The 21,533-nt window shown below is 34.9% G+C and overlaps 1 protein-coding gene and 1 long non-coding RNA gene across 6 annotated transcripts in view; one reads left to right on the top strand and one right to left on the bottom strand.

Moving 5' to 3' along the window:
• LOC141570622 (uncharacterized) overlaps positions 1–21,533 on the top strand; it is a 42,463-nt gene that overhangs the window by 19,215 nt on the left and 1,715 nt on the right. The window contains exon 2 of the long non-coding RNA XR_012494830.2: positions 3,878–3,967. This is a non-coding gene — a long non-coding RNA (uncharacterized LOC141570622). The remainder of the gene's footprint in view (positions 1–3,877; positions 3,968–21,533) is intronic.
• Positions 1–21,533, bottom strand: part of G2E3 (G2/M-phase specific E3 ubiquitin protein ligase) — a 50,001-nt gene that overhangs the window by 14,461 nt on the left and 14,007 nt on the right. For all 5 annotated transcript variants that reach the window (XM_019754520.3, XM_019754523.3, XM_074328125.2 and 2 more), the window contains 9 exons: positions 16,768–16,865; positions 14,629–14,730; positions 12,033–12,157; positions 10,955–11,120; positions 7,362–7,468; positions 6,577–6,693; positions 3,687–3,811; positions 3,448–3,580; positions 1,072–1,379 (listed from right to left, as the gene is read on the bottom strand). In XM_019754520.3, coding sequence (XP_019610079.2) covers positions 1,072–1,379; positions 3,448–3,580; positions 3,687–3,811; positions 6,577–6,693; positions 7,362–7,468; positions 10,955–11,120; positions 12,033–12,157; positions 14,629–14,730; positions 16,768–16,865 — 1,281 coding nt within the window. The remainder of the gene's footprint in view (positions 1–1,071; positions 1,380–3,447; positions 3,581–3,686; positions 3,812–6,576; positions 6,694–7,361; positions 7,469–10,954; positions 11,121–12,032; positions 12,158–14,628; positions 14,731–16,767; positions 16,866–21,533) is intronic.

Below are 21,533 nucleotides of genomic sequence, written 5' to 3' on the forward strand. Positions count from 1 at the left end.
AATTCAAAAGGACATCATGCAAAATTTCCTTTATTTTTCTAAACAGTACTCAAATCAAAGCAACTTACTAATAATTAACATTAACAATACTTGAACTAATAATAAAATTTCAATAACTGTATAAGTTATGTATTAGTAGTCACATTTTACAGATGAAAAAACTGAGATCCTGAGAGGCTATGTAATTAATCTACAGATATAAAGCTACATGAGTGATGTGTATAAATTGAATTTAGATTTTGTGACTTAAACTCAAGCTCTCCCCACTTTACCAAAACTGCCTTGAGTTAACATTACTGATTGCTTTTTTTTTTTTTTTTTTAAAGGGAGTTTAGCATTAGACTGTGTATACTGTATATAGTACAAATGATCTTTGGTAGTTTCTCAATTATTTCAATGATTCTTCAGGCAACGGTGAGGAAGTTCTATGGAACATATAAGAAGAAATTCAAATGGAATGAAATAAGTCTTCTCACTCTTTCAAATATCCTATTACAGCAAAAGTGGTATAAAAGCTCCTAAAAAAGAATGCGAGAATTAACCAGTGTTTTAAGATGCCTGTTTTAATCACATCAACTCTTCACCAGAAGTAAAGAGAGAAAAGTGTCATATACATAACTGTATAAGAAAAATTCTTGTAAGCAAAAGTACATTTAAAAATCTGTTCCATGTGGACCAGAAAATTATGTTATAAAAATCCTAGGTTGTGAAGAAACATGCCTACTGAAAATTCCAAATATCTGAACAAGAAAGGTTCAAATAATCATCCATCCCATTTGGTCACTCTGTTCAAATGAAGTAAGAATGAATATAAAATACATTTTTAAGAAGTTACAGTTAATTATGGAATCACTTCAAGGAGGATATTGTTATAAAGAAATTAAGATATTCCTAAAGAAAATGTTTCACTACAAAATTTACTTTTAAGAATATCATTCCCCCACTCCCCCTTTTCTGTGATTTTATTAATGAAGTAAATTACACATTTCAACCACAAGTACTGCATATCAATTCTAACCAGCTCTTTCTTTACACATAGTATATTCAGTATTTACAGTAATAAATAATTACCTTGAGAATTTAGGGACAAGTTCTTTGACAAGGACCCTTCAAACAATGGTGAGTTCTCAAGATGTTGCATTAAAAGACTCAGGAATTCTTGCTTTGATCCAGGATGCTCTCTTTCAAAATGATCATTTTCATTAACATATACTATTTCCATTGTGTACGAAGGATTAAAGTTTTGATTTCTGAATCCATCTAAGGCATTATTCCAGATATTGGCTTTGTTGATATATAATCTTTTCTTTTTTTTAACAATTTGAAATCCTAACTCTATAATTATTGCTGAAATGTCTCTTCTAAATTTGCTGCCTTGCCTATAAAACATGAATTTAAACATAGAGGTAAGTACTTTAAAGTTATACAACCAATAAAAAATAGAAAAAGAGATTAAAAGGAGGTTCCTCCCCAATTCCCACCCAAAAGCAGACAATGGCTACCACTGGAACCAAAAATAGTTATTTGATAACCTTAGTTGTAAATTCTTGATTCCTTCTCCCAAATCTTCTACCAAATTAAAATAATATAATGTCATAAGTGGTTTATGAGAATGTTGATAGATGATTATCTCAAATTTGATCAATTCAGTGGATTCAGGTGTAAGAGTCAGAAGCTCAAACTCTCCCCTTCTGGCCAGAGGCTACAACATACACTTGCTTAACTGTATCTTATTTCAGGCTTACTAGATCCTTTAAAAATAGAGCAAACGTAATCTCTGCTTACTATAGGAGAGAACTATAGTTTTAAGAGACTACACAATATATTTTTAATCATAAAGTTAATTAACAGTAGAGCTAATATTATAAACAGAATTCACAACCCCTTAAGTAGTACTTTTTTAGTCCATACCGGTAACTCTCAAAGTGTGGTCCCAGACCAGTGGCAGCAGCAGCATCTGGAAACTTCTTATAAATGCAAGTTCTTGAGCCCCACAGCAGATAGAATCAGAACCTCTGAGCATGTGGCCCAGCAATCTGTGTCTTAACAAGACCTCCAAGAGACTGTATAGACTAACTCAATTGCTGCCTGCCTCAGTTTCTCCATCTGTAATTGGAATCAATGTACTCAAAATGATCCTGTTTGGGGCAATGTCATGGATCATCTTTCTACATCAAGTATAAATTTTTCCCATCCAAAGACAATATAATGCCCCAGTGTGGGCCAGGTTTTGCTTTTTCTTTCTTCACACAACCCCCCATTCCTTAACCCATGTTATAGGAAAATCAAATCTTTTGGAAGTAAGAGAATCCTCCAAAAATATACCTCTTGTAGCAGGTTGATTCCTTGTTCCTGCCTAGAATGGGAATGCTGCTGCTATTCTTCCAGAACATGATAGCGTATCGGAGCAGGAGCAAGGAATCAACTCTCCCTGGTATAACATCTTTCGAAACCTACTTATTAAAATTATTTAACACAAATGGGAACATCTCTTTTGATACTAAAAACATCATAAAAATACGAATAATTTTCTGTTAATACAAGTGGTATTTTAAAACAGCATTTTTCACTTTTTGAATAGTATTCCACTTCTATCTGCAAATCTGGTTATTAAATATTTTCACAAAACTTTTGTCATTCTAAGTTTTAACTTGATATTATTATTTTTTTTATAAGAAAGTGTTTCCCCATGTTTAGCTACTAATGTTACTTTTGTCTATTTTTTTCCCTTTTGGCTACAAGGCTCTATAAACTTTTTGGAAAGCCACATATACTTAAAAATCCCAACTTCAGCTGAACAAATACAGTATAAGGATATAATTCTAGTCTCATTTAAACGGTTATGAATGATTCTGAAAGTTACTCATTCTGCTATCTTCTGAAAATAGCTAGTCATTAATATGGTAATACTTGTAAGTATGCATTAAATTTTCCACAGAGCTGCCATTTAGACCTCTGACATTGACAGTAAATACATCAACTTATCACAAAACAAAAGAATAAGCCCTCTATATTAAATGATTCCTTCCTTTCAACAAAGTAACATGGTATGCTTGTTATTTTAATTTGCTCTTACTCTATAATCAAATAACATTTTAAGCACATTTTCCAGATCCATGTTTTTTAAACCATCTTGAAAATGATCTATAATAAAAAATGTATTTTACATCATGATTCAGTACACAATAAAATAACTAAGATATATTTAATATACATTATTTCTTTTTGCAATGCAATCTGATAGTCTATATTCTACTCTATCCTATTTCATTTTCTTTGTTAAATGCTGGTTGCATGATTTCATGATCAAATGTTGGGTCCTGCTGTTTGAAAAACACTCTTCCAGACTCCTGTCAAGATCAGTTAATCTTCTAAGTATATGCAGCCACTTCCTGTTTAATTTTCTCAAAATAAACTTTTATGTTTTTCTCCAATCAAAATACACACCTCAGAGGATCTTTACACTGGGCTCCAGGTGACTGTCTGGGTAATTTAGGTGATGATTCTTCCAACAAACAATCATTTATTCCTACATTATTAGTGTTGGGCAATGTATGTTTTTTGGCTTTTTGGAAACCCCCTGCAAATTTAAAACCCAATGTTAGTATAATAAAAATATAGGTAGAAACTGTTTAATAATATACATTTGAATAAGAACACCTTTATTTAAAATTATAAAATATTACCTGAATTGTAGAGAATACCTCTACATTCCAAGCACTCCCAATTTTGTTCCCACGATCGTAGTGAGGAACAGGCTAAATGCGTTCCACTAGAACCACAACATTGACAGCGTTTTATTTCCCATTTGCTGGGGACACAAAGAAAAGCAGATGTTGACATTTTGGTATTAATGTCGCCAAATTCTAATCCCCAGGCCTGCCGCAGGCACCACTATCTGCCTGTCCACAGCGAATCCTTTTACCAAAGGAGGAAAAACAGCTTATCTGCTTTGACATGTAATTTGGTAAGTTGGTATTACCTTTTCTTAAAGCATTTTTTTCTATTTCATTATTTGATTCATAAACTCCTCCTCTAATCTCTAACTTAAAATACCTAAACTAAATATCAACATGTACATGCACATACACAAATCTACACATCAGAAAGAGTATGATTAAAGGAAGAAAATGTTTCTGTTGCATTTGGAGATGACAGTGCTCATTGGGAAACTGCTGTCCTGGTGTGTGTACGATGTGGAAGTCGCATTCAGTAAATATTTTATCTTATACCTGAAACATTGTCTTTCTTTCCAAGGTGAGGAATTATTTCCTACAATAGGCTTGCTCAGATATCTCCGATATTGTGCAGCTCAACAGGACCCAGCCTCACTACCAGGCCTCTATCTATATTCTCTCTCATCTTTTACCCCACCCCCCACACCACTGTATTGTGTCATGTATGACGGTCTCTATTCACATTTCTGGGTGTGGGTGGGGCTGTCGTTTGGGGCCTCCTGTTTGGTTATAGTACATCCTCTCTGTATAAAAATGGATATACTCCCTGAGTATATAGATGTGTGGGTGATACAAGATGTAACTGGATTTCCTCCCCTTTCGTAGGTGCGCGTGAATCTCCCTCTGTGTGGATATGGGTGTGTAAGTGTGTGTCCTGTGTGTTCCTTCCTCCATGTCCCCAGATAGTTCTGTCAACTGATCATGAAGAGAAAGAATACTAAGTCTCAGAGTGAGGTTTCCAACACACTTTACCAGCCTTCGGACCCAAGCTCCTAACCATTACACCATGACGCCTTTCAGCAAAATTGCCCTCCTATCATTAGGATGAGAAGGAGTGAGACCACAATGAAAACATTTAGATAGCAGGTATCCATGTCCCAGGAGAAAAGGCAAGAGACAGCAATCTCAAGTAGCTGCCAGAAAAAAAGGGAGTTTGGTAGCTAATGATTGGACAACCAATGATACACTATATATATAAATTACAACAGCTTAAAATGAATTCAGAAAATATTAGTATTAATGAATGTATTACTTTTTAAAACTCTCATTATCTCATTTGTGTCTCAGCACAACCCTTGAGATTACTGTTTACAAACGAATACTCAGAGTCACCAGATCAAGTAATGTAAATGCACATTACTTGACATCTTCAATGAGATCTTGGCCCTTAAAGAATTTCTAGTCTAATGACAAAGACAAATTTAAATAGTGTCAATTATATTGTAACAAGCACAGTGGCGGGAAGACCTAGCCCAGAATGGGGAATCAGGAGTGGTAGGAACTGCTTAGGGGAAACATTTCAAAGCTGGCAAGACCTCAGCTGAGTAGTCACAAATAAGCAGCAGCTTACCCAGCCTAACCACTTTCCAGAAGAAACAAGGTTCCCCAGTATTCTGCTCTACACTTTAAGTGTCATCTTGCCATGTTCAAGTAAGATCATATAGCAGGGATAAAAATTTAATGAAATTTCTTACATAAAATTTGACAAACTATTTGTTACTTTTTATTCTGCATCTTAAAAAATGAAGATACCCTTGATTTCTAGTTACCTAACATAGTAGAGTGCACACAGAAGGCATAAAATGATTAAGATTAGAGCCAATATCTTGACATTACAAAGGAATCATCAACAAACTTCAAATGCCAAATCCTTTACACTGATCTGAAAGAAACACTGTTAGATGCAGCTAGTTAAATTAATCTCCAGAACAGTGCCAGCCAACAGAAATATAATGCAAACCATATATGTAATTTAAACTTTTCTAGTAACCACATTTAAAAGGTAAAACAGGTGAAATGAACTAGAATATTTCCAAAATATTATCACTTTATTCAACACATAATCAATATTAAAATTATTAAGATATTTTAAGTTCTTTTTATCTTACTGTTATGGTCTGAACTGTGTCTCCCCAAAATTCGTCTGTTGAAGTTCTAAATACCTAGTACCTCACAAGGTAACTAACTGTATTTGGAGAGAGGGCCTTTAAAGAGATAAGGTAAAATGAGGTCACATGGGTGGACCCTAATCCAGTTTGACTTATAAGGAAAAGAGATGAGGGCACAGACCGAGGGACAATCATGTGAGGACATAGCTGAAAGGCAGTCACGTGCAAGCCAAGGAGAAGAGTCAGAAGAAATAAAACCTGACGATACATTTATCTTGGACTTCTAGCCTCTAGGATTGTGAGAAAACAAATCTCTATTGTTTAAGCAACCCAGTTTTTGTTATTTTGTTACGGCAGCCCTAGAAAACTAATGCACATACTAAGTCTTCATTGCGTATTTTATACTTACAACACCTCTCAATTGGAAATAGTCACACTTCAAGTGCTCAATAGCCACATGTGGCTAGTAGCTACTATACAGGATACAGGACAGTGCAGCTCTAGAAAAATAGAGCCGCATGGAAATACATCACAGAAATAAGTTGCAATTATGCTGAGTGCAATAATTTATCTATAAACAGATGTAAACATACATTTAATAAAGGCACCTCATCTCAAGTTAAAACTTCAAACATCCAAAAACAAACTACATTTTGCTAAGTAGAAACCTGCTTTTTAAGCTGAAGCTTTCAGTAAGAATTAATAAAGCACAAGTGAACTTCCTGATATACCTATCAGGCACATTGTAGTCTCGCCCTTCCTTGCAACGACATCTTTGCATATCACAACGCTCATAGTGCTGCAGAAGCTCTTGATAAGCATTTTCTTCTAATTCCCAAGATGCATCTCTGTAAATGAAGCAAGATATAAAATATATTTTGACCTAAAATGTTACATAAAAGAATTGGTAATGAACCTAGAAATAAAAACTTTCCACATACTAGGAACGAGGATAAAACTTGTTCTTTTTAGGATTAATCATTCTCTTCAACATATAACTCCATTAGTATCATTTTATCCTACACTTAATTAGTTTCATAGTGAATTTTCAAATGCTAAATGAAAAATTCAGCAGAAATTTTATAAAACTTACATTTTTATTAACATTTCACTCCCAATTTTTTAATTTTTATTTCAAGTTTAGTACCATTATTATTGGATTCCGCATCTTTAAGTATTAAGAATAGTCTTCTCATATATTTTTGAATCACATCTTGATTCCCTTAGATAATTTATACATACCATTTTGAAGTCTATTATACCTGTGTACAAATCAATATTGTATACAACTGGGGTGTTTACTAAGAGACTATAAATTAACTAATGAGACATTTAGCACAGTCCCTGCTCTCAAGAATTAGCAATTTGGGGGAGAAAGAGGCAGCGGCAGAGGTGGCTTTACATTTCCCCATTTGAAAAGGCTGCGTGTCCATCATCGCTTAATCAGACATAAACGATTATTTCCACTGTTATTGAATCCTCCATTTAAAGTATCTTTTTGTCTATGTTAACTCACTTTTCAGGAATATGAATTCCCATTCTCAACATCTCTTTCTGAAATATGTCACTATTATTGCATACTGTGCACCTAAAGAAAAAAACTCCTGCACTTATTGCTTGAACCTGTAGTGGAAAATAGAAAATCTGTTATTAACAATTTAATAGGTTATTAGTTATGAACTTTATAGCTAACAGAACATGTGCTACTTTTCACTTAGTATATTATGAAAACTTATTTTCTATGCCAGTGGTTCTCAAACTTGATACAAACTAAATTATCCCACTGCTAAAATTTGGAGATCTTTTTCCCAACGGTCAAAAAAAAAAAAAAATAAAGCTAAGAACTGACTGTTTTTAGCTTTACATCTATCTATATATTCACCCATATATCCTTCTCACTCAACCTTTGGTATCTAATATCATTTCTGCTCCCAAATGTTGTATTGTCCATTACTCTCTGAATAAAACAGCAAAAATCTTGAGTTACTTCATGCTGGAAGGATGTTTAAGTGTAACATAAAAAGCATCCTTATTTCTGTTTTTAACTCAATCTCCATTAGTTTTCTTCCTAAGAAGAGAGAAGTATAAAACCTATTCTCACTCTTCAGCAAATTAAAAATACAGAAGCAGAAGGCAGAGGGTATGTATGCAGAAGGAGACAGAAAACCATAAGCCTACTAGAAAGAGTAACCAATCCCCAGTAAAACAAAAAAATAAAAAAACTAGTAGTACACATTCATTTAACAAATATTAATCTTTACTACATAGGTGCCAAACACTATGCTATGTACCAAAAAACAGAAATATAAAATGACTTGGATTTTTAGTTCAAGGAATTCTTCATGAGTAGGCATACATGTATATAATTATAATACAGTGTAAAAGTGTTTTTTTTTTTAGTTTTTTTTTTTTTTTTTTTAAAGAATACGCATGGAAGAAAGAGGAAGAAGTACCTAAGTCTATATGAATGCCTGACAAAAATGTCACAGGGATGATGAGGTCAAAGCTAAGTTTGGAAGCAGAGGGGTCTGCCAGGAAAATAGGACAAAAGACATTACAAAAATAGAAAATAGCATATATCAAGTCTCAGTGGTAACAGACAGCATATGTGATTAGGGAAGCTTTCGTAATATACTTGGGGATTACATGCTGGCCATACTGAACTAAGTAATGAGGCTAAACAGGTAAATCAAAGCAAGTAGTGTGAAGAAATGATAGGAAATAAGACATGCAGGAGAAAGACCTGTTAGCAGGCTCCAGCAAAAGTCTAGTTTTAAAAAAATAAATAAAAAAATAACGGGCCTGAAGTTAAATCACAATGAAGGCAGAGAATAACAATAAAAAAGCACACACAAAAATAACTATTTGACCTGACAGACTTAGGGAATGATTTGTGGATGGCAAATAAGTGAACAAAGAAGAATCTAGGTTCAAACAACCAGCAAGTGACACTCACGCATACCGTATGGTGGGGAAGCAACACATTACTGAAATCTCTGAACCTAAAGGGTCTTCAAGCAACTGTACACTGAAACCAGTATCTTAGTAAATTGTAGGATATAACACAAGGAAGAAAGTGTATAAGAATGGAGGGAAAAAACCACCATAGGCAATATGGAAGATACCAAGACCAGAGCAATGCTTGAAAAATCCAAACTGAACAAGAACAGTGACCAATTCTCTACATAACTGGAGTGAAAAGTTTCCATCAACTTTTTTGATATTAACCTATAGTCTTTCCACATAAAATGTGGCCAAAAATAATGAAATTTGCTTAATCACATACAATTCTCATTCTATTGCATAGGTTTGTTTTTCCTACGACTTTTACATTAATGATGTTCAGAGATTAAAAAAAATCATGCAGGTATTGTTGTAGCTATCTAGACAGGGTAGACTCCATTTATTATTTTAGTTAAGACTCTAGTATCAGAGAGGGAAAGCCACTGGAGCTCCTTTAGAGAACATGACTCAAGAATTAGTTCTAATCCACAGAAAATAGTTCATTGGTCACCAGTGGGTAAGTGGGGACGGGGGATATAGAAGAGAGTAAAGGGGGGGTCTAATACATGGTGATGGAAGGAGAAGTGACTCTGGGTGATAAGCATACAATGTGATATATGGATGATATATTATAGAATTGTACACTTGAGACCTATGTAACTTGACTAACCATTGGCAATCCAATAAATATTAATTTTAAAAAAAGATTAGTTCTAACCAAGTAACATGTCATAGACAGGTATCTATATTGCTGTATTTTTATTTTATATTTGCACGAAGTAGACTACATTTTTGTTAGTAAAATTACTTCTACTTTTTAATGACAATTAGGAACTTGATATTTTCAGTGTTCACAAAAAGCCCTATGAATACTAGGTCAAGTTTGAGAACCTCTCTGTGATTAACACATAAACGAGGCAAATCTTATCCGTCTTGAAAAATAAAGTACTGTTACAAAATTAACAAGATGATACATTTGACAGCAATTAAACTTACTGAAATACAAACCCTTAATTAAGACAAATTACTTTTTAAAGATTCTTCTATAACGTGAACTTCTTCTTCAATAGGTAAAGATAATACTTCACGATGTTTATGAACTGCACTCTGGATCCTTTTACAAACACTTTTTTGTAAGAATTAGCAGAATTTCTAATATTTACCCAACAAAGCAGGCTCCATCTGCCACTTTTAACTGAATAATCCTAAATATAAACGTTCAAGGCTCATACAAAAAAATAGAAAGTAATCAATCAAGCTTTACTACTTTTACTACTGTTAGTACTTTTAAGATTAATTAAATATGACGATTTATAACATCTCCTAACTTTAAAAATACTTTTGTGGTTAATCTGTAATCAGTATTAACATTTCATTTTACTAAACAATAAAAAAAGCCAAGCTTTAAAAGACAGCATTAAACCTAAGTAAATCATTTGTTATTTGGCATTCTATTAACTATACCTGTCTATAAATTATTACTTGCACACATGTATACTACATATTTGATGTTACTAATAACTGGGATCTTTTTAATTTTCAAGTATGTTCTGAATCAAAAAAATATTAAATTGTTTAATGTCATGTTTTATATTTCATTTACTTGAAAATTTGTCATCAGATTTGATATACAACCCAGCTAGCAAAGAACTAAACTAATACTTCAATTCACTAGATAGTAATCAGTTCCCTGTCAAAAAGTTATGATAAAGTATTTACTGCAGGTTTTTAAGAAAACGTCTCAATATTTAAATAGCTTACAATTAAATAATCATTTCACATGTTCTAAGCTTAAATATATAAATGAACTTTGAAATGAAAATCTGTGTTTTATTCATTGTGAAATACATACAAAATTCTTCGGTAAAAACAACAAAAGTTTTCAAATATAAATGTACATTAAAAAGTAGTATCTAAAATATTTATTACAATATTAATTGTACACTTCAATAGGGTGAATTTTATATGTAAAATATGCTTCACTAAAGCTGTTTTAAAAAGTTACACGTAATAAGAGCTAAAATACATGTTAATTCTTTTCAACTTTGAAATTAAAATCAGCAATCAACAAATTTTATATAAGAAAAGGCTTACAAAACATCTTACCTGCAAGCAGTCTCTATGAAACCAAGAATTCTTACAACAAGGACTTCGTAATATGTTATAAGTTGGAATAGGCTCAATAAATTCCAAGCAAATGGTACATGGTAAGGAGTCACTATAATTATTAGGTGTAATTATTTGAACAGGTCGATGGTCCCAACAAAATGACCTAAAAATGTAAATGATTAAAACCAACATCCAATAAATTACAAAGTACAACTAGATAAGCATTATAATTCACATTGATAAGAGAAAATTTATTCATAACTAACCTACAATAGACTGGAACCTTGACACTGTAAGTCAGTTTCACAACCTATGACTAAGGCAAATTGAATTTTCCAAATGTAAACCTTTTGTTGGTAAGGCTTACCTCATAGAATTTCAGTAACTAATATTATGTGGAGAATTCTATGTGATATTGTTAGCAATAGAATATACATATTGTATTCAGCACTGTATAAAATTAAAGGAAATTAAACTTTATATATTTAATCATGTAACAAATAAAATGCAAATAATAACTTATTCCTAACCCACTAAATTCATTTCTATTTGTGTTATCTAAACTGCAGTTTTTGTACATGGTAAAAATCCATTAAATTGGTAAAGAACACAAATACTAAAAGAAATAGAACACCATGATAGCAAACAACAAAATTCATAAAATTTTGATATTTAGAGCTAGACTCAGGAAGTATTATTTTTCAGGGGCATCCCAAACAATATTTATTGTTTGCACTCCACCAAATTTACATGCCTTCCTTTTACTCAAGGAGAAATACACATGGCCCTGTGAAAGGAAATCGGACTATTAAATCTAAAGAGTGATACAAAAACCTAGAATTATATAAGGTGGAAATTTTCACTGAATATGAATAATCCCATTTCAGGTATAGCAATTCTCAAGACTTTGCAGACAGAAATGACTCCATAAAGGAGGAGGGGAGAAAGTATATAATGTATAAAGTCAGTGCAGCCTTGAAAAGAAATTTTACAAAGGAATTATATAACTGGCATACCCATATCCATTATCCACTTTTCTTTAACATTCATCTTTCACATTCAATAATTAACTCACGCAAAATTGCCAGTGAATTGGAAAATACATTCTCTCTGAAGTCCACATGGGAAATGATAACTTCGTTTACATCGAGGTGCAACACATCCAATTGAAGCACCATTTTTCTTACAAACACAGCATTTCTAGAAGAAAATATGAAAATAAGGGCTACAACACACAAAATTTGAGTACTGTAACATGACCAAGATATAAACGAATATTCCTTGTGGGGAGTCTGAAAACTGTTTTCATCATACAACAGCTGTGATAATGGAATATTAAAAAAATTTCCTGAAAAAATTGTTCTACCCAGAAACAATCTAAAAGACACTAAAAATTGACTCTTTAACAATTTATGATCTAGGAAACATCTGTAACCTAACATGTAAATGAGAAAGAGAAGCTTCTTTTCCCTCCTACTTGCTAAAATATTTCAAACTGAAGAGTTTATAAACATAATGGCTATACATGAAAGTCTCATTCAAATCATAACAGAAAACACATTAGGAAATATTTACCAAGGAGAACAGCAAAACAATACTGAAAACCAATTTGTAAAAAAATTGGGTAGGATCACTATGTCCTAACCAAATGAAAAAGTATTAGCTACCCATAGGTAGTAGGTTAAAAAGATATGTTCAAGTCCTAATTCCTGATACCTATATGAATTTGACCTTATTTGGAAATAGGGTCTTTGTAGACTTAAATAATCTAGAGATGAGATTATCCTGGATTTAGAGTAGTCTCTAAATCAAATGGCATCCTTATAAGTGAAAGGAGAGGGAGATTTCAGACACACAGAGGGAAAGGCCATGTGAAGATGGAAGCAGAGACTGAAGTTATGCTGTCACAAACCAAGGAATGCAAAGGTTGCCAGCAGCCACTAGAAATTCGGAGATAAGCATGGAATGGATTCTTTCTCAGAGCTTCCAGAAGGAATCAATTCTTCTGATAGCTTGATTTGCAATTTTTGGTCTCCAGAATTCTGAGAGAATAAATTCTGTTTCAAATGACCCAATGTGTGGTAATTAATTATGACAGGCCTAACAAAGAAACAGAACACCACTGCTACCATGTTTCCCCAAAATAAGACCGGGTCTTATATTAATTTTTGCTCCAAAAGACACATTAGGGCTTATGTTCAGGGGATGTCATCCTGAAAAATCATGCTAGGGCTTATTTTCCGGTTAGAACTTATTTTGGGGAAAACACGGTACTAACTGAATTACAACAGTGGTATATAAACAGAAAAACTATTAGATGGATCAAATGGATCCATCATTACTAAAATACAGAGCAGTACCTAAAACATCTTGGAACCCTTGAAATGGCCATTATAATGGTCACTGATGAAGAGATTATACAGTCTTACTGTTGACCCCTCAAGCACCACCACGTAATAGGAGAATACCTTGCCAATCTGAGGCTCTCCCAGGAAACCGACATAGAGACCTCTAGTTTAAGTTCACCAATGCAGACCCCTCTTTAGGATTAAGATATTCTCAAAGATTCACAACACAATACACTCAAAGAGAGAATTCAGATGTTTTAAGAAAACAGGTATTCCTAAACTATAAAGGAACCTTCAGAGGCCATCTTTCACCACAAATTCACTAACATCAGGAGGTTGAGGAATTTTGATACTAATACTCTCATGTGGCCTTTAGATAAATGCCACTGGTAACCTTTCTCCCAAGGTTTTCCCTTCTGCTCTAAAGCCTCTACTTTACCATCAATTCCCTTGCATCCTCAACATCTTAAAAAGTAATTGCCTCCATTTCTTTGCCTCAACTAAAATAAAGGTCTCTACATGCTTCCCTTATAGAATTTCCTGAATGAAGGTGTTTGTTTCCCTATCCTCCTTAAGTACCAGACTTGCCAACGGGTGGAACGGGATATGGACAGGGGCATGAAGGGGGACAAAGAGAACACTATTTTAATTCTCTGTTGTAAATTGTAGGCCACTACTCTATCTTCATCCTTAACCTTTTCATTCTTTCATTTTAATTATTTATACTCAGACCACATGGAGACCTAGGGTCCTTTCCTTGCAGGCAATCTAATAGCTAACACACAGAACACTCACAAATTATAATTGAATGAACAAAGGGTTAAAGTTTAACATACTTATCTTAGAGAACAGAAGAAGGAACTGAACACAAGCACACAATGTCACAGAAGGGCACAAGAGGTATGGAGATGATAAATTACTGGTCTGCATAGTTGTGTAATTTTCACCTAAAACCATCATTTCAACCCAAGCAACTGAGGTATAAGAATGAAAAATGAATGACTGGGTTGACTCAGGATTGAAGTTGAAAGAACATCAGAGTGGAAGTATGTTCATAATTCTGATGGTAAGAGTGGGTGAAATGATGGGTAGGTTGGAGTAAGATAAGGAAGTGAAAACAGCATTGTCACATACACTATTCAGTAGTTAAGTGCACTTCCATTTCCAAAAATACAAAATATTCTTCTAAAATTCATCATATTTTAAAAAAAAAAAGCACTGGAACATAAAATTAAAGTTTTATAAATTTTTAGTAGAGTAACTGATGGGTAGCATTGATAATATTTATGGTATTTAGTGTAATGAGTAAAATCATTTACTTACCAGTTTAGAAGCTCTATTCACTTCTTTCCTGATATCTTCAATTAGAAAACCATAAACTCCTTCTTCTTCTTTACCTCTCTGCCAAATTCCACTTGACATCAACTGTGAATATATTCTTAATTAGAAAACAAACTCTAAGAAACTGGCTTGGAATAAGTATATATATTTATATATATAATATGCCAATAAAAAATAGAAATAACTCAAATTTCAAGCACTTCTTCACTTTTCATGGTCAAATTAAGAGGCTACTGATATTCTTTAATTTGGAAGACACTGTATATTAACAGTTCATATAATCAAACTAGTTTCTAAAGTATTCCAGGAAATAACAGAAAAAGGAAGGAAGGAGAACAAACAAACAAACAAACAAAAGAAATCCCATGATTAATCCGAAGGGGGGAAATGTGGTAAATACTGAAAGATGTAAATATAATAACATAAACATTATGGAAATAATTCAGATTATCAGTGATGTTTCAGGCTAACTTTAGCCCTGGATTCTGAATCAAAAGGGCATATTTACAGGGAAACTTACAGAAACATAGGTTTGAAATATTAACAAAAATGTTTGAGTTTTTAAAAATATGATTTTTAACTTCAGTTTAAAGATGTTAAGGGAGCATGAATCAAGAAAAAGCATGGGACTGTGAATAAGAAATCCTGACTTGCAAACCAAGCTCTGTGTCCAACTTTCTGGAACCCTAATAAGTAATTTGATGTCTCTGATCTTAAACACAAAAATAAAACCCCTGGACAAGATTAGCTTGTCTGTAAATCTCTTTCGGCTCTAACATTCCATTGCCATTTGTAACATTACCAAACTTTCCTGTTCACGATGAAATAGAATCTTATAAGTGTTGAGTCTAGGGTATGTTTTTGAATTATTATACTCATTAACATTATAAAATAAGATAGCATGTAAGGAAAATTTTGATATGATCCACTTAAATATATTAATTAAAAATACTTCAAATTTGTGATTAAAGAGGCTTATTTTAATCAGCAAAATATATCCTAATCAAAAGTGATATACTTTACCTAAAAATCTTTATGAAAAAATAACCCACTAATAAAATAGCTCTCTTAATTCTACTACATAAAAAGTCAAACAGGAAAATGAAAATGTTTTCTTGTGATGCAAAATATAATAGATCCTAACTTACAAACAGATTTGGAATTCCAGCTTCAGGTTCCCTTAAGTCTTGGTACAGAGAAATTAGGTTCCTAGACCAGTATACAAGTCTATTTAACCCATAGGGTACTTGAAACACAAAACCGTAGTCTTACAGTACCACCAAGAAATAGATGTTTTCTCAAGGAAGCATCTAAAGAATTTTAACATGGATACTGTGGTGAGTATAAAAATATGTCCACAAATTTGTTGATACTCCTTAAGAGGTGGGGTCTAATTCCCTTCCCCTTGAGTGTCAGCTAGACTTAATGACTTGCTTACAAATAGCATCATAGGTTGTATGATTCCATCTTGGTGTACCTATCCATCCCTGTCTTTTTCATCACTTGCTCTGGGAGAAGCCAGATGCCATGCTGTAAACAGTCCTACAGAGGCACCCAGGAAGAACTTAAGACACGGATTCAATGAGGTGAGAAGTTGTTAGAGGGAAAGGAGAACAAATGAGAGACTAATTCTCAGAATGTAATCAGTTTTTGTTTCTTCTGAGTAAATCATAAATTAGCCTATTTCCTTTTCTACAAATATTTAATACCTTTAGTCAGAACTCCTCTTTCCAGATTCTCTGTGAAATAAAACGCATTCCTTCTACTCTCTGAACCTTCAAACAAGTTTTTTCTAAGACTTATCACTAGCAACAATGAAAACAAGACAGTGGTAAAAAGAACAACTCCCTTAGAAACCAAACCATTTTCTCCTTTTGTCACTTAGGCCCCAAAGAGTTAGACAAAAGTAAACAGGTAATGATGACAGGTCTTTATACATACCAAGTTAACTTCATAATCTCAGAATTTGATAAATGAAAAATCTTATTTTTACATATAGGCGAAATGAAATCCAGAGAAGTTACGTGACTCACCCAATTCTTAGAAACCAGTCATCAGGATCTAGTTTTCTTCGTTAGAAGACTATCAAATTACTAGGATTTAAATATAAATTATACTCACCAAACAATAGTAATGTACAGTGAGATTCCATTTTTCTTTAGTTTTCTTTTCTCCATATTTATTAGGACAGTCATCATTCTTTCGACAGAAAACACAAGCTAATAGTGAAAAAGGAAATAGATATAAAAATATTTTTTATATTTTCAAAAAAAACACATGGAATTTGTGCTTCTCTCAATTGATGTGTTCAATTCGTTCTGATCGAGCAAACCACACTGTAGTTATCAGTAACTTAAAAATGTCCAACACTGCTTTTAAAACAAGGTGACTTTATGTTTTTCCATTAATCTTTGATGATGAATTCCAGTGTGTGGTTAAAATGGCAACTTGCAGGGTAATATCACAGAAAATAATGGATTAGGAGATTTCTGGTCAAGGTGGCACAGGAGATAAACGATGTGCTCAGCTCCTCTCAGGACCATTTCAACTACAGAACAACCATCACTGAGAATCGCCTGAAATCTAGCTGAACCAAAGCCCTACAACTACAGACATACAGAAGAAGCTACCTTGAAATTAGTAGGAGGGGCAAAGACACAGAATGGACTGGTCCCATACCAGCATGTGACCGTTAAAAATCTGGAGGGATATCTCGGCCGCAGTGATACAGTGGGTCCCAGCCCTATACCAGCTTGCCCAGCCCAGGGTTCCAGTGCCAGGGAGAGAAGTCTTCATAACTTCTGGCTGTGAAAACCAGCGGAGATTGTGGCTAAGTGATATGGAGGGCAGCTGGAGTCCGAGGCAAACCTTTTCAAGAGACAATGCATGGAATTACCAGTGAGGGACTTGTTCACTCTGAGCTCCAGCCCTGGAGCAGTGGCTTGAAAGGTACCAGGGATATATAGGAAAAAATAAATTGTCTGCTTCAGGTCAAGGGGTGGAGATCAGCTTTCTCCTAAATGGAGGAGCTGGTAGAAACCATTGTTTCTTTGGTTGAGCCCTTCCCATTCCTAGTGGGCAGACGCAGGCAGACACTATACCTGAGTCTCTGTCAAACTGGCTATCACCTTTCATCTGCTTCGCCCTAGTGATTCCAAGACCCTGCCCCACCCAACTTTCACGCGGATACAAGCCGCCTTCCAGTGGCTGTTGCATAAAAACAGCCTGTCTTAGCCCATGTTGCAGACTTTCATAAAATCTCTCAAAGGTTCACAAAACAAGCATCATCTGGCTTCATTTGTGTCCCCTACCTCTGGCTGGGCAGCCCTAATCCAGGCAATAGTGACAGCCAAGCTTGGTTCATAGACTGTCCTCTTGAGGTACCTCTAACCCAGTGAGGGCGGCAGCCATCTGTGGGTGGTTCATACTGAGTGGCCCCAGGCACAGCACAGGCTGCAGCTAAACTTGGCCTGCAGTGCGTCCCTTCCCAGGAGGCTCTAGGGCTGGCATACCTGGTGGCCAGGTTTAGACCAGGCTGGAGCATCACCCAGCCACCTCCAAGGATGACACACAAAGGGCACGCTGGCAGGCACCAGAGCCCTGCTAAAATAAACCCTGCTCTGTAGGGTCAGGCCCTGTACAACTCCTCCACTGTTGTCATAGCAAGTCCTCACAACCAATCAGCCTCAGGGTCCATTGCGTCCATTGTCATGCAAACAGCAACCAAGGCTCAACTACAACTGGAGGGCACACACAACCCACACGAGGGATATACCTGGAGCACTCCAGTGACCAGAGATTGCACCACTGGGTGCACCTACTACATAAGGCCACTCTACTAAGACCAGGAGGCATAGGAACCCTACCTAATACACAGAAACAAACACAAGGAGGCAGCCAAATGGGGAGACAAAGAAATATGTCCCAAATAAAAAACAAACAAAAACATAGTCCAGAAAATAACTAAACAAAATGGAGAAAAGCAATCTACCAGATGAAGAATTCAAAGTACTGGTTATAAGGATGATCAATGATCCAAGGGAGAACTTCAACAAAGAGGTAAGAAACAAAAATGGAGATAGAAAGCATAAAGAACCAGTCAGAAATAAAAAATAACAAAAATGAAGAGTGTATTAGAGGAAATCAACAGATTAGAGGAAGCAGAGAATGTAATCAGTGATTCAGAAGATAAAGGAACAGAAAAACAAACAATCAGAACAACAAAAAGAAAAAAAGAACACCCCAAAAATGAGGAGAGTTTAAGGGGCCTCTGGAACAAAATCATGTGTACCAACATTCGCATTATAGGGACACCAGAAGGAGGAGAGAGAAAGAGAGCAAGGAACTGAAAACCTATTTGAAGAAATAATGACGGAAAACTTCCCTAACCTGAAAGAAATAGCTATAAAAGTCCAGGAAGCACAGAGAGTCCCAAAGAAGATGAACCCAGAGGCCCACACCAAGACACATCGTAATTAAAAAGCCAAAGGTTAAAGACAAAGAGAGAATCCTAAAGGTAGCAAGATAAAAGCAGTTATTTACCTACAAGGGAGCTCCCATAAGACTATCAGCTGATTTCTCAATGGAAACTTTGCAGGCCACATGGGACTAGCAGGAAATCCTCAAAAGTGATGAGAACCAAGGACCTGTAACCAAGATTATTCTATCCAGCAAAACTATCACTTAGAATCAAAGGACAGATAAAGAGCTTCCCAGACAAGAAGAAGCTAAAGGAGTTCATCAACAACAAACCAGTATTACAAGAAATGTTTGAGGGACTTAAGAAAAAAATAAAAAATATGAATAAAATGGCAATAACTACATTATCTATCAACAATTACTTTAAGTGTAAGTGGATTAAACGCTCCAATCAAAACCTGGGGTGGCTGAATGGATAAGGAAACAAGACCCTTATATATGCTACTTACAAGAGACTGATTTCAGATAGAAAGGCACACACAGACTGAAAGTAAAGGGATGGGAAAGGGTATTTTATGAAAATAGAAACAAAAAAAGCTGAGGCAGCAATAACACTTATACCAGATTAAAAAATACTTTAAAACAAGGCTATAACAAGCGACAAAGGATCCAACAATCCCACTTCTGGGTATTTATCTGAAGAAACCCAAGACGCTACTTTGAGGGGACATGTGCATCCATATATTTTTTGCAGCCTTTTTTTTACAATGGCCAAGATATGGAGGCAGCCTGGGTGTCCACTGATGGATGAATGGATAAAGAGTAGATGGTACATATATACAATGGAATATTGCTCAGCCATGGAACAGGTTCTTCCCATCTGAAGCAGCATGAATGGACCTGGAGGGTATTGTGCTAATCGGAGTATGTCAGACAGAGAAAGACAGATGTAATGCAATTTCACTTATAACTGGAATCTAAAAAACAAAGTAAGCAAACAAATAAAACAGAAAATACTCATAGAAACAGAGAACATTTTGATAGTTGCCAGATAGGGTCGGGGTTGGGGGGTGAGTAAGAAAGGGGAAGGGATTAAGAAGTACAAATTGGTTACAATGGGACTGTAGGATATAGCATAAGGAATATAGTCAATAATATGGTAATATCTATGTATGGTGTCAGATGGGTACTAGAATTATCTAGGTGATAGATGGGAGAGGGGTTGGGAGGCAGGGTGAAAAAGTTGAAGGGCTTAAGAAGTACAAATTGGTAGTTACAAAATAGTCATGGGGATGTCAAATATAGTCAATATGGTAGTACCTATGTACAGTGCCAGGTGGGTACTAGACTTGTCAGGGGGATCACTTCTTAAATTATATAAATGTATAACCACTCTTCAGTATACCTGAAATTAATATAAAGTAACACTGAATGCCGAAACAAATAAATAAAAATAATGGATTAGGAAACTCCAAAACTCCACTACAGCAACGATTATGCTGCCAAAAACTATTAGAATCTATTTTTCAGAAACTCTGAAATCTAGTTCAAAAAGTTACAACTGGTAAAATGCTCAATAAAGAAACACGTTACTAAATTTTGATGAGAGCTTTATGGCATTTTAACTTACCTACCTACCACCCCCCACTCTCCAGCTGGGCCAGGGCCTTAGCTACCATGGCCCATGCTCCTGGTGTGGATTGTCCAAGAGGAGGTAATATGGACCTTGTTCTCAAAGAAATGTGACTGTGTATTTTGACCTGTGTGGTGGCTCCCTGAGGAATAAGCTCAGACGCTTGCCCTTTTTTCTTTCTTTTATTTTTGTTACAGTTGATATTCAATATTATATTAGTTTCAGGTGTACAGCATAGTGGTTACATTTATATAACTTACCAAGTGATCCCCCTGATAAGTCTCATACCCACCTGACACCATTTAAATTTATTACAATATTATTGATTATATTCCCTATGCTGTTTTTTAGATCCCTGTGAGCTTGCCCTTGTTTCGCCTGCTTGAGAACTTTCTTAGGGCTAGAGCCTGACCACTTGTCAAAACGTTTAGGACAAATACTCGTATACTAGCTGCAGCAGCTTGAAGCAAAGAATAACAGGCAAGCAGGTGACAGACTAAAAAGTCTAGGAGAGAAGAAGGGATTTACATGGGGAAATAAAGGTTTTGAAAAGTTCCCACCTATACTGGGGGAATCTGGAAGAACACGCACATGCTCAGGACTGGACGTATGCTCAGGAAAGACCCCAGAAACCCTAAGCTTTCACCTATGGCTGATCTTTAGGCTCATGAAAATGAAAAAAAGAAAGATCCCAAATCAATACATTTTAGCCTTAAGGAACTAGAAGAAAAAAACAACAACAATCTAAACCCAAAGCTAGCAGAAGGAAATAATAAAGATTAGAGCAGAGATAAATGAAAGAGAATAGAAAACAACAGAAAGAATCAATAAAAAC

This window comes from Rhinolophus sinicus, chromosome 3, assembly GCF_057876585.1.
Source record: "Rhinolophus sinicus isolate RSI-liver-muscle chromosome 3, RSI-T2T, whole genome shotgun sequence".
Lineage (NCBI taxonomy): Eukaryota > Metazoa > Chordata > Mammalia > Chiroptera > Rhinolophidae > Rhinolophus > Rhinolophus sinicus.